Source organism: Rousettus aegyptiacus, unplaced genomic scaffold (assembly GCF_014176215.1).
Source record: "Rousettus aegyptiacus isolate mRouAeg1 unplaced genomic scaffold, mRouAeg1.p scaffold_m13_p_5, whole genome shotgun sequence".
NCBI classification, from domain to species: Eukaryota; Metazoa; Chordata; class Mammalia; order Chiroptera; family Pteropodidae; genus Rousettus; species Rousettus aegyptiacus.
Window position 1 is genome coordinate 68,744,426 of NW_023416308.1, and position 14,762 is coordinate 68,759,187.

Here is a 14,762-nt window from a genome sequence, read left to right on the forward strand (position 1 = left end):
ATCCTCCTTAAGGGCTGATTCATTCATTCATTCATTCATTTATTCATTCAACAAAGATTCTCTAAGCATTTACCATATGCCCAGCTCCATTTTAAGCCCTGGATCACTGCACAGATTATAGATAATATAGATAAAGTGCTTAGCACATCTAATACTTTTGTGCATACTCAAATGATGGATAGTTGCCCGTCTTTAGATTTTGAGCTTTTGGTACTCAACAGAACACAGCATTATTTAGGGCCCTATTCCCCAGCCCCAATTTCCATTTCAGCAATAAGCTATCCACATGCATCCCAAGAAGTGGTAGGAGAAAGAATAGGGCTGAGGCAAATGAGGAAGAAAAGATAAGCCATAACCACATCTATGAAAGAGAGGCGTTTGCCGAGAACTACAAAAGTCAGTCAATGTGGGCCTCTGTGATGGGAAACCTAGACTACGGTGGGATTTCAATGAATGCGAAAAGACCGCTGAGGAGCGAAATCAATTCAATACTTGTGATGTCATGTTGCAACTAGGTATTTAGCCAATATGAATTTCAGTGTTAAAAGCAAATTTATTCCGAATGTTGAGGCCAGCCTGTTAAGGTATGGTATTATCTCAGTGACTGTATGCTTGAATTTAATTATGGTCTATTTAATCAAAGACACTTGGGACATAAGGATGCAAGGGAGACGAGTGGTTATCATTTGTGAAAAACCCAGCCCGTACTTCTAAGGAACTGTACCTACCTTAAAACTGTGTATGACGCATTCAAAAATCTCACTTTTTTTGAGAATTACCATTAGATAAGGGAGGCATAGAAGGTCCTTGAATGCTGTTTCTCAAACTGACTGTATATGGAAAGAGAAAAAGTTAGCTGTTAGCAAATACATGTTCAGGCCCTATTTCTACCAATTTGTAATTGCGCAAACTTCAAGTCTCAACTTTCCCAGCCATTAAACAGGGTTGACAATACCTATATCAGTTCGTTATTGTGGGGAGCAGATGAGATGATGTATATATGAAGGAATTGTTAATTAATAAGTATATGTTAAAGCTTCAGCACCACATATATTATCATCATTATCATTATTAATGAGACTTTAAACCCAAGTAGAAAGCAAAACTTTTCAACTTCTTTCATGAGTGAACCAAAACCATGTCACCTATACAGTAAGGCTTTAAAAGTTGTTATTTATCTATTATATTGCCTGTTCGAAGATTAATAATATACCATAGCAAGTATTAGGTGTGTGTGCCTGTGCTTGTGTGTGTGTGTGTGTGTGTGTGTGTGTGTGTGTCTGTCTTCTCATCCATCTGGCAATGTTCTTTGCAACACCTTTAAGAGTTAAGGGATGGACCACTAAAAAAATGGCCTAATAAGAATATGTCCTAAGAAATCTGAAAAGAACAAACTTAGGAACCAGGAGAAAAAAGCTAGAATGCTGTGGCCAAACTAATCTACAATAGAATACTGAGTAGAGCCTAATATTATGCATGTTTGGGGTTCTTATGAGTTCTATGGGTTTCTGCAGAATTTATTTGCACAGCCTAATCAAATAACCATGAATCCTCTCTATGCTGCAGTCACTTTGGTGACATCTATTAAACTAGTGTTTTCCATAATTAGTCTGGTTAATGCCAAAAAGCTTGGATAAAGTTGGGGCTATAACGGCAGTTTTAGAAAAATCCGAAGAGATGAATATGAATTCACATTTGCACTTGGATTAAAACTAAGAAAAGCTGAAGGAGCTCGGAGCAAGTATTTTCTCAGTGAGCCTCTTTCCACTTGGCAGCTTACCTTATCTGAAATCTTCCTTGCTCTCCTCCCAACTGTTGTATGTTGGGTGAAAGTAGAAACTCTCACTGGAACATATTGCTTTAATATCTGAAGTTAGGTTTGAAAAATTCTGTTCAGCTGTTTCCACTCAAATATTCTACTCTCATATTGAAATAAATATATTCTGAAACTCCATTCTGTAACTATAGAAACCCTGATTCTTACTGTGTTTCAGCTGGAAACACAAAAGAGCTCTCAGTTAAAAAGAAGTATGCTGTTAATTATTGATCTATGAATAGCTTAGATTTCATAAACCATTAAGTTTCTGTGCTTTTTGTTTTTTCCTCTCTCATTTCTTTCCCCATTTCTGAATGAGAGCTAGCCATATTTAAACAAAAAAAAAAGTCATGTTCAAACAATGCAATGAATATTGTTTCAGTTCAACGGTTGCTTATCAAGGACTTGATATAACCCACTGGAGTGATATATGGACTTGCCCTCGAGGAACATACAGGCTTGCAAGTGTAATGCAGAGTAAACGAACACAAGGGAACAAGAGATAATATAGACATAGAGATACAAATAAGTTCCATTGTGGCATAGAGGAAGAAATGGTCATGTCTCACTAGAAAGGCTCAAAAAAAAAAAAAATCAGATATTTAAATTTTTCTCTTCCTCTTTTTCAACCTTAGCCTTCAAACAGGCACAAGTCCTACCAATTTTATTTTACTAATATTTCTCAAGCCCTTTCCTCTTCTCCACCTTGTTATCATTTCTCATCATTTCTTGTCTAGATCATGGCAATAGCTTCTACATAGGCCTCCTGCTTTCCACTCTCCCTTTCCTCCTTCAGTCTGTCTTTCTCCTTCACCTGGGTGAGTTATTTAAAATACTAATCTATTCTATCACTTTTGTTTTATATCCTCTAATAATTCATGAGGATATTTCAAGGGAAAAATCCAATTCCTTAGTGCAGATGGACACCCTTTGCAAGGAGACCCCACCATCTCTCCAGCTTCACACCTTCATCCTGTATCTACCCTGTACTAGAATCTTCCTCCACTTCTTAGCTTGCTTACATCCTCAGGGCACGGTACGTGTTTTTCCTCCTATCAGAAAAACTCTTTCTGAACTTTTTCTACTAATAAGCTCTTTCTAATCCTTCAAGTCTCACATAAATTGACACTTCCCCCAAGAAGCCCATCCCAATGAGTTCTACCCTTCTTCACCCTTCAATGAGATAGATGCTCCCACTTTGCTGTCAATAGTCTTACTGTACAGCATGATCAGTCTTTGTCTATGTTTATTGCAGCTCCTTGTTTGATACAAGGTAGGCACTCAATAAGTGCTTGATGAAAGCTGCAGGATGACAGGAAAACATTGGATAAATGGAAAAATTCAAGGCTATCTATAACATGTTTGGTTTTAAGGTGAGGATAGTAAATTCCTTAGTGTTATTTTTTAAAAAGGAAGAAAAGGGAAACAAAAAAAAAAAGAAGAGGAAAGTTTACTTAATCTCCACTTCAGGCATTCATCTCTATGGGCTGTAATTTCTTGAAATAGTGATTGATTTATTCAGGCATTTAAATAACAAATACTGGTTTTTCTCCCTCTTTGTTTTAAATACTGTGACTCTCAGTACATATAACACAGAAATATCAAGGGACATGTTAGAAGCTTAAATACATTACACCAAGTCTTTTTATCATGAACAAAGGAACAAAAATATTTTAAAACACATTATATTTGAGCCATATAAGAAGTGTTCTTCATTTAATAAGGAACTTAATCATAAATGACTGGCTGTATAAAAGAGTCTTTATTTTCAATTTTCTTTAGGGTGGAAAGAAAGGAACGTGCCCGATTGAAGACAGTGAAGTTTAATGCAAAACCTGGAGTGATTGATTCAAAAGGGGTAGGTACAAAATAATTGAAACATTAAATTCTCTCAGTTGCCATGGATTTAATTATAATTAACATTTAGGCTTTCAGTAGCAACCTAATTATAAAGCTACCAGATAGTAGAGTGCTGTCAGAAATGTATTGCTAAAAGTAATGATGTGATTTCTGATGAAGTGGATTTATGGTAAATACATTAAATCCTGGGAGCAGAGCTGCTAGTGGCCAGCAGAAATTATGTATTGCTAAAGAAGATATAATGACTGCCATAAAAAAAGAAAAATATAATTTAAGTGTTTTAATTTTCTAAATTTTTTATTTTAAATTAAATATTCTCAAAGGATGGATTTCATAAAAAAAAAAACAGCTGCTCATCGTAAAATATGTCTAGCTTGTTACACATTATAAAGAAAAGATAGTGGTCATGGAAATATACACACGGATCATCTAAGTGAATAAAGTGAATACATGGATTGTTGTGACAGACATAGAAAAGAAGAGAATTAACGAATGAAATTTGATTACTAAAATTAAAATATTTGCTCATATGCACACGTATCTTTTTGTAAATAACAGCTTTAATGATATATAATTTACATTATACCATACAATTCACCAATTTAAGGATGCTATCTAAAGGTTTTTAGGCTATTGAGAATGATGCAAGCATCACTACAATCAATTTTAGAACATTCCATCATCCCAGTAAGAAATCCTGTAGCAGTCATTTTCCATTACCCCCAACTCACCCCAACCCCATCCCATCCAGTCCTAGGCAGCTACTAATCAACTTTGTCTCTATAAATTTGCCTATTCTGGATATTTTATATAGATGAAATTATACACTATGTGGTCTTTTGTGACTGCTTCTTTCACTTAAACGTAATGTTCTCAAAGTTGTACCAAGTATATGTACTTTATTTTTTTCACTGCCAAATAATATTCTGTCTTCTGGATATACCTTATTTATCTATTCTGATTGATGGACATTTAAGTTTTTTTCCACTTTTTGACTATTGTGGATAATGCTGCTATGAACATCTGTGTACAGATTTTCACATAGACATATACTTATTGGGGGCGGAGGGGAATACCTGGGAGTGGAATCGCTGGGTCACATAATAACTCCGTGTTTAACACTGAGGAGCTGCCAGACTGTTTTCCAAGGTGATTGCACCATCATTTTACATTTCTACCATCAGTGTGTGAGAGTTCCAATTTCTCCACATCTTCACCAATGTCTGTCTAAGAGTTTTGTAATTTTACCTTTTGCATTCAGGTGTTTGATCCATTTTGAGTTAATTTTTTATATGATATGAAGTAGGGTTCCAATTTTATTCTTTTCTATGTGAATTTTCCTCTTTATTTTTGGATTGTTCATTGCAAGTGTATAGAAATATAATTATTTGGTATATCTATATTACAATCAGCTACCTTGCTGAACTCATTTATTCTAATAGGTTTTTTTTTCATGGATTTCTCAAAATTTTTTATATACAAGATCATGTCATATGTAATAAGAGAGGGTTTTAACTTCTTCCTTTCTAATCTGGATGACTTTAATTTTTTTCTCACACCTAATTGCCCTGGCTAGAATTTCCAGTACAATGTTGGAGAGAAGTGGCAAGGGCAACCATTCTTGCCTTGTTTCTGACCTCAACAGGGAAGCATTTAGTCTTTCACCATTAAGTATGGTGTTAGCTGTGGGTTGTACAGCTTTTTAAATCTATTTTTAAATGATAATAACCAGTATCTTATTGCTATATTGTAAAATACCTTTCCCCACCCCTCTTTTCTTTCCATTCTCCTTCTGTCCTTTTAAACAAATAGTGCTTATATATAAGGGGTTAGAATTTTTCAATGATTCTCGGTGAAAATATAAGGATAGATCCCCTGTTTGTTTCATATATGTAGTTGGATACATATCAGAGAATTTTTGTTAAATATCTACCATGTACCAAAGGTAGACCTATAGACCATAGAACTTTGAAAGATAGAAAATACAACATAGGCTCTCCTCCTCCTGAGCTTCTAACATCCATGAGAGCCCAGATGTCTTTCTGATAAGACCAAAACTTGTATATTATACTTTTTAAACATATTGTTAAATACTATTAGGTATGCGCCAATGCATAGAATATAAATTCTAAGACTCAAATGAGTATTGAAAGAGAAGCCGTGATCATGTGGAAAGAGAAACCCTGGGAGGAATTTCAGGAGGGTAAGTAACCTAGGTTCTAGTTTCAGTTCAGGAATAAGTCAGCACTGCTCTTTTGAACAGCTTTGAACTACATGAGGAATATCAGACAAGTTTTATCTTCTATGTAGATTGATGCATTAATAGTTTCTACCTGGAATTTTGTATTGAAAATAATTCTAAAGCCATATATGACCTCAGCAGGAAACAAACAAAAAAAATTATCATGATTAATTAGTCATGCCTAGCACAACATTAGAACTTTTTCTCTATTTGAGGTCCCTGGATTCAATAATTTTAAGGTACCTTCCAGTGGTAATACTCCATGAGCCTATGAATTAAGAAATAATGACCCAAAGTTTTCTAAATCCCATGAGAAAGATACATCAATGAGAAGACGCTTGTCCAGAAGCAAAAAGCAAAAGATAGAAGAAAATATGCCGAAGAAAGGAGACACAAACTATGTGAAGGGTTGGGAAAGTTGCATCAGGAGATGCCACTCAGTTTGAGCCAAGGACAAGGACTGTAGAAATAAGTCAATGTTACAGAGCCTTCGGCCTCTGGTAACTTACAGTAAACTCAGCATACACTAAGGAGGAAAACTCTTTGGAATGAGAAAGGTAATTGAGTATATTACATAAACTTATTATTTGCTGGCATCTACAGAGTTTTGTGAAATGTTGCCAAGCTCAGAATGAAAGCCATGGTTACTACCCTGAAGGAGCTTAGAATCAATTAGCATGTGTGAAGCAGGCTATGACAAAAGCTGTGAAAATTCAAATTAATGGACATGAGATGACCAGAGAGCACTTCATAGAAGAATTTAGACTTTAATTGGCCTATCAGTACCTGAGTTAGTTTTCCTGAACTATCCATTGATTTTAAAAAAATTAGTGCTATAAAACACCAGGTACTGTCCTAGGTGCTATGTGGGGCAGCAAAATAAATAAAACAGCAAGGTCTCACATCTCAAGGAGTTCACTAAGAGAAATATAAGCAAGCAAATAATGGCAATACAATATCACTGATGATTCACATAAATTTAGAAAATTAATGGTCTTTATTTTAAATATCAGGAGATGAAGCCTAAGGAAGGTTAACTAATTTACCCAAGATCACACTGCTAGCAGGTGCAAAAGTCAGGTTTAAATTCATATCATTTTTACAGCAGAGCATTTGTCCTTTCCATTTATTCACACTGTACCTTATTCTGTTAGGGGTCAGAAGAAGGAGAGAGTTACCAATTGTGCCTTGAGTATGAGAGAATGTGTCATTTGAAGGAGATCTTGACGTCTGAGTGTTAGTTTTCCATGCATAGAAAACAGCATGAACATGAAGGTGGAAACTGTAGGCATGTTGGAGTGAGGCCAAGCAAATCAGAGGCATCAGATGGATGGTATGGGTAGTGTGATGTGAGTTGTAAAAAATAGAACTGGCAAGGATGGCATGGAAGGTCAAGAAGCTTGTGTGGAAAGCCTAGCAATGAGTTTCAACGGTCATTGAATTTTGAGAGCACTGTGAGAAAATCTGAGGCTCTCCATTTGGAAGTGCCCATGTGCCTTTACAAAGTCTATGTATACACATGCTAAGATAAGTGGATAGTTGTGTTAGTAACCCAGATAATTCCAGACTTTACAGACCCATAAGGTCAACATGGTCATCGATTGAGATGGGTCTCCTTGAGAACCGTCTCAGTTCCTCACTGTAGCCAATTTTTCCTGAGAATATCAGCTAAGTTCCTAATGAGTCTCCATTCAAACTAGCCTCTGGTGAAAACTTAATCAGCCCCTTAATATCCTTCTTCGTTTCTCTAACTTTTTTCATCAATTTCCTAATCACCCACTCTGTTACTTCTTGAGGTGTTTAAGAAATTGTATAATCTTGAGAACCAAGTTATTCTCTGTTGAAAAACTAATGAGTATTTAGAGATTTATACTAAATTTTGCTTTATTTTTATTTTAAAATCCTTATAATTTAAGAAAGGGAAATATATGTTAAAGAGAATATCAGAGGGTTATTAATATCTTTACTAAGTGTCAGCAATGTGCAGTGTATAAGTGTCCCCAACACTTTTTAAAGTAAAGTAGGCTATAGATAAATAACTAACTTGTTTAACCACAGGCTAGAACAAAACAAAGGAGGTAGATGTTATTCAAAGTAGTTGGAGTGTTCGTTATACAACCCCAGACAGCTTATATACATCTTTTAATCACAACAAAGACTTGAAAGAAAATTACTTATTCCCTCTTTATAAATTTAAAGAAACTGAGGCTTAAAAAGATGAAGAAATCTGAGCCCACATCTGACTGATTCTAAAATTCATAATCTGTTTACTACAGCATGCTCTCTTCTTTATTAAAACCATGTTACACTTGTGCACATAAAGAGGTAAATCAAATTGGATTTAACTTTGTCAAAGACTAACTTAGGCATAAACTTAAATCCTGAAAAGAGGAAGCTAGTTTCCTCCATGAGGTATACCTTTCTGGATGAGAAGCTTTCTGAAGTGAGCTTGAGCGGCACACTTTCTCTAGTATGGCCTGCAAATGAGGGGACAGGTCTTGGCAACACTGTTTATTCATTTATATAATAAAGTTTGTTAGATCTCGTTATAAGGCAGCTTGCTGGGCAATGTGGACCAAGATGAGTAAGTCGTGGTCAGAATCCTGAGGGAGCTGGGATTCTAGGGGAAAGAATGAGTCCTCGCAGAAAGGAAGTAGTTAATATTCTGCAGTTCAGAAAAGAAAGAGATTCTGGCATGAAAGCTGAGAGATTTTAATTGGAGTAGGGGGAGGGGCTTGAAGGATTAGTAAAATTTGCAAGGGCAGGCAGTGGGGTAGGAATAGGATGGATACATAGGAAGTAAAACATGGTTTACTTTCTTTGCGAGCAACAGTTTATGAAGGAGAAAGAAAGGACTCAACAGGAAAGTTAGATTCAAGTCAGTTCTGCTGCCTTACATTTTCCTGGAAACTTGTACTTTATCATGTAGATGGTGAAGAATTTGAAGGGTTATGACCAAACTAGATTTAGTGGTTTTCTCTGGGCTTGCACGCCGAATATACCTGTATCATTGCCCAAGTGTCACTCCCAGGCCTAAACTTACACATCTCTGTGCCCCTAGCACCTAGCATGATGTCCACAAAACAGATTTTGGCTCCTCCATCTACCCTTCTTAAAGGAAAGAGGAATGAATGATGAAAGTAGGTTTCCAACAGATCAATCTGGCAACTGAAGGAAAGATAGATTGGAGGAGACATGACTAACAGTGGCAGATGTTTGAATAGACATGGTTCTAGCCTTAGGAATCATAAAGTATTCTGCAGAAATAACAGGTTAGCAAATAACACAGAGAATCTGATGAGCGCTGAGTGAGAAGTGAGCCCAAGGTCTCAAGGTCTCATTTGAACTCAGACCTGGAATCTGTAAGCTTCTCTTGGAGTACATAGGAAAGTTCCTAGAAGATATAAAGTCCAAAGCAAAGCTTGAAGGATAAATAAAATCTAACCAGATGTTAAAGGATAGAAAGAATGTTGTAGAGGGGACGGCAGGTAAAGCCAGGAAAGAGCACAAGCCTACTGTGCACTAGAAAGCCAAAGAAGCTTAGTGTCAATTAAATATAAAAGCATAAGGACAAAGCTGCATGTGTCAGCAGAGAAGGCAGAGTGAAATCAGGAGCCAGATCATGAGGGCAGTGGAGAGTCTTTGCAAGATTTTAGCAGAGGTTAGAGTGCTCTACTGCCGGGTGGATTAAATTTCTAAAAAAAAGAGCAACCCTAGAAAGTAGGATTCCATTTTTAAAATGCAAGTACAACATGGGCTGGGACCATAGAGTAGATATAGAGTGAAAAGAAAGACCAGAAAATATTTACAAGAAAAAAAAAGAATGTGTAGCCTAGAGCGCCCACATTAACATCAGCTGAGGCTCTTTTTAAAAATGGAGATGGCTAGCTCAACCTCAGTCCTGTGGAATCAGAATCCTTGGGGATGGAGATAGGAAAGCTGCATTTTTAACAAGCTTCCCAGAGATTTCTTTAGGCCGGCTAAAATTAGAGATACACAGGCATAGCAGAAAGATTTGGTATCAAACAGCATGACCAACTTCTATCAGAGTTAGAATAACATATCTAAGCCTCAATTACCTCATAGGTAAAAACGGAAATTATATTAAAAGAGATAATATATGTAAAGTACCTAGAAATATCAGTCTATCTCTTTCCCACCCCTACCCCTTCCCCCCCACCCCACACACACCTCAAACTCTTCCCTTTTAAAAGGCTAGACTGAGTAGTTTCCTAAAAGCACTTCTTCTTTAGGTCTCAAATCCCCTTTGCACAGAGAGAAAGGAGGGGAGGGTCTGCTTCAATTTTGCCCTATACCCACTTACACAAGGAGGGGTTTTGACCCGGCGCTTGCCAACTTTGTGGTTGAGCAGGAAGGTAGAGGGGGCAGCAGGACTGCTTGCAGCCCCCAGCTCTGCCCCTGCCCTTGGCTAGAAGTCAGGATTGTTTCTGAGTTCTCTGCCACATTGCATGGCTGCCTGTGGGAATTTCCAGAACAGACCTGATCAGCACTTCTTGAATTGGAGAACCACTGCATTTCATTCCATGAGGGAATTACTCCACACATCTGCAGATTGCCTTGTTTTCTAGAGGTTATTTGTATAAGCATTGATCATTTGCTTCTTACAATAGCCCTGTAAGGTAAGTATTCCTAATATGCCCTCTTTATAGATGAGAAAACGGAAGCTGAGAAAAGATAAATAAATTACCCAAGCTCATAGAGCTAGTAAGAGGCAACAATGGGCCCTTCACGGTGACATATTATTGTGTGAGCAAAACAGAATAATTGATTCTTTAAGGCATTTCTATGTATGAACTAATTCTACGTGTTATTAGCATACCTAATTAGTGATGCTGGGGTTAGATAATATAAATAGGAGATGTATAATTTGTGATTGTAGAAATAATTAGTATAGTTTCATCAGATGAAGCTTTTGTTAAATTTTCTTCCTGCTGTTAACTTAGGATGTTAGGTATTATTCAGAAAACTTAGCTCAAACCCATTTCTACTTTGAGAGTTATTTGTGAATAAATTCAGATTCACTACAGGGCTTCTTTAACCTGACTCTTTAAGGTAAAAGGCCCAGAGTCATATACCTCAGAGTTTGCATGTTTCACTTTGCCAAAATCTTTAACTAGTTCAAAGCTAAAATATCAATACTGAAAGATAAAGATGCATAAGTGACCACCCAGTCATCTGACTTCCTCGTTACAGTAATTATAGCCAGACTTCAGCAAGCAAAAATAATATATCTTGCCTTTTAATAACTGTGGATTTATATGTGTTTGTATGTGGGTTGAGAATTTTTTTGTGTGTATGACAGATCATGTAATGTCTGAAAAGTCAATAATAACTTTTAATATGTTCCCAATATTCATAAAAATACCTAATTACTTTGTCTTTTCATTTTTAAAAAATAGGCTCCGAAATTAGATTTCTGGATTTTATTCTTAGGTTTCCTAACTATGTGATCTAGAGCTAGTTAGCTTCTTTTTCTGAGACTCTAATTTTTCAACTATAATAATAAAATCTAGAGAATAGATAGCAAGTTCTTTGAAGGCAAGGAATGTGATTTGATTTATTTAGAGCCTAAAATGGTTCATGGCATTCAACCAACATATATTGAATTAAATCATATGAGAATAGGTAAGGTAGATAGATAAATTAAAAAGTACAGCATACATGTTTTTTGCTGTAGCTTGTGAATAGAGAACTGAACAATTTATTATTGCTCTTAGCAGAAGATTTTTGTGATCTGAGTGTTAATTTTTTTTCATTTCGATAAATATGTTTTAGATTTCCCTTATATATAGGATATTGCCCTGAGGAGAGAGACAGATGAGTAAGGCCCACCTTTGCCATGACAGAGCTTACCTTATAGTGTGTGTGTGTGTGTGTGTGTGTGTGTGTGTGTGTGCGCCTATAACATATATAGGCAAAGGAAGTTTAGTGAGAGATATGAGAGTATTATTGGAGATTCAAAGGGGAGAGAGGGCTTACTCTTTGTGTGAGTAATTAAGAAATGGTTTCAAAAAAAAAAAAAGGTAGCATTTAAACTAAGTCTTTGAGGATTGAATAAGATTCCAACTATAGAATAATTGCATTTTACATTTAAAAAGCAGTAGAAGCAAAAGTAAAAGAATAGAGATGTCCGGTGACCAGCAAGTATTATCACATTTGACTAGAACATAGAACACATGCCAGGGAGCAGTGGAGGAAGTAAGGCTGAAAATGTAGCTTGAGGCCAAATAGTAGAGGGTATTGAGTATTCCTTTAAGAAGTTTGAGGAAGCTATTCCTTCATCCTCAGGGGACCCTTAAAAGTTATTTGGACAGAGCAGCGATGTTCATGAATGAAGAGATTGAGTCTTGCCCCTGGGAGGATGGATAGTGGGTACCTGAGAAAGACTGGAGTAGACAGGCACAGAGGTCATAGAGGGCAGGGCTGGAGGGCATGGAAGGACTCAGGTCACACACAGAGGCCCCATCATAGGAACTGATTGTCACTGCAAATGGCAATGACAATTAGCAGAGAATGTTGAAAATGTCACCCATGAACATGTGGAGGATGATGAATGAGTTACTAACTGGTAGATAAAAGGGTTAAAGGCAAGTAGTGCAAAGTAACTGTGCCCACTAGGATGACAGTGAGAGAATGAACTTGAAAGAGCAAGGCCGGAAATTAATATTGTATGTATGCTTTTAGGCCTATCCTCAAGCAGATATATACCCAACACCACCGCACCCCCGCCCTCCGCCGCCCCCCGGATAGATTTGCCTTACCTGCCAACTGAAGTCTCCAGCATTAGGTAATTGCTATGTGCTGTTAGAAATTGACACCAATTTTCACATGATACTGAAATAGCCACGGAATTGAACTGAAAACCAGCCCAGAGCAGAATCAATAAAATTGTCACTAAAATAAACTTAAAAAAAAGAAAAAAATGAAGCCAATTTTAGACCCATTGCCAGGTTAAAAGCAAAACGATGATTATAATGGATCCAGTCCTCTGGGATGAAGAAATTTCTTGTGGATACTAGTAATAAGACCTTATATTTGCAGAGCACTTTGATCTGTTATCCATTTCATAGTTGAAGAGCAAGATCAGAGGAAATGGGCGACCTGTCCACAGTCCCACAGCCAATTTCCTTTGAAGACACATGACTATCGTTTCATTATTTAGCTTATTTTACAAGGTGTCTTTCATGTCCAGCACTGTCCTAGCACTGGGAGAAACAAATATATGTGAGCCTTTGCCCTTGCTCTTGGCAAACACCGGAGGATCTGGGAGAGATCTGAAATTCCTTGGAAGCTGGCACTTCGGATACATAGCTGTTTCTCTCAGACAGTGAAGAGACCTGGTACTGCGATCCTAGTACACCATTGACCATGTCATCAGAGACAAGCCACCTCTATAAGATAGGAATAATAAGAGGGATACGGTGAACTTGCTTCATTAAAATGCGAGATTAACCTAGAGACATAGTATGAAAGCTATTAAGTCAAATCAAAATTACACTTCTCAAGGAAAACATTTACGTGTAGCCCACTTGCTATCTGTCAATCATAACGTAATAAGTAGCATGAACTTACCATCTACCATGAAAATATGAAACAGCGAAAAGCATATGATGACTAAGGATTATGATTTATCACATTCTGTGCACTCGAGATCTGTTTAGGGGAAAAGAGGGAAAACAACACTTTCCATGAAGCAAGAGTGATTGGTATGCATAAGTAACAACGGAGAAGCTATAAGAAATACCCTTTATTTGTTAGCAGCAATAACTTACAATGCGAACAGTTTCCACTTATTTATAGAGTTCAGGGAAATTGGGGTGACACAACTACAAAGTAAGAGCTTTCCCAATGGCTGCCTCATATTTGCTGCTAGCACTTGTCAGAATAAGTTAGAGCCTATCTCACTTGAAAAGAAGTGAAAAGCTCACAGCTATGCCATTTGCCTTTCATGTTTTGACAACTTTATGAATATTTGTATGAGACTACACTACCACTTGTTGAAACTGGTATTTGGGCACCCTTGATCTGAGTGATTGTTTTTTCTGGAAGGCACCAAGAAGCCACCATTTCTCTCTGCAATTGGCTTGTGCTCACCTGTCATGAAGAATTAACATTTTAATGGGTTTGCAGCATGTGTTCAGTGTGAATGTGAGAGCTCATCACTCCTCATTCATGAGAAAGCATTCTGTGAACACCTCCCAGGCCCAAAGGAGTGCAAGCCCAAATTACAGTTTTTACAATAAAAAACACAAATTTATGATTCCTACTCAGTGGTGCTTTGTTAAAGGTGAGACACTCTCTTTTTCCCCCAACTGATCCCCAAGAGTGGACTGAACTTTCCTGTTCAGGCAAATTTCAGATTTAGTAAATAAGAGATTGACTTTGATCAGTATTTATTTCTAAACTATGATAATAATATAACAAACATCTATTAAGGGTTATTAATAAGCCAGGCATTTTACTAGAGTATAAGAATTTTTCTCATTAATCCGCACAACACTGTAAGATGAGAACTATACAGAGAACTCTTTTCAAGAAAATAATTCTTCTGGTCTCCCCAGTATTGACTAAACATGTTTATATTTATAAAATATATAAACATAAAATTAATTCAAATACATTATGTTTATAACTCTTATTATCTATAAAATTAAAGCAATTTTACAAATTAAATGTCATATATATATTAGTATTTGTATATTATAGCCACAAAAATCAAACGAAGTTAATGTGATATTAAATCTTCACCCACAATGTAAACATGGCAGTGGCCGCTGTGTGGAAGTTTCTTTGAATTGTACCTGCTGGGTGTCAGGTCTTCGA

General features: G+C 36.6%; 1 protein-coding gene across 30 annotated transcripts in view; it reads left to right on the forward strand.

The window, feature by feature from the left end:
- Window positions 1–14,762, forward strand: part of DLG2 (discs large MAGUK scaffold protein 2) — a 1,668,408-nt gene that overhangs the window by 1,608,705 nt on the left and 44,941 nt on the right. For all 30 annotated transcript variants that reach the window (XM_036221811.1, XM_036221806.1, XM_036221807.1 and 27 more), the window contains one exon: window positions 3,599–3,674. In XM_036221811.1, coding sequence (XP_036077704.1) covers window positions 3,599–3,674 — 76 coding nt within the window. The remainder of the gene's footprint in view (window positions 1–3,598; window positions 3,675–14,762) is intronic.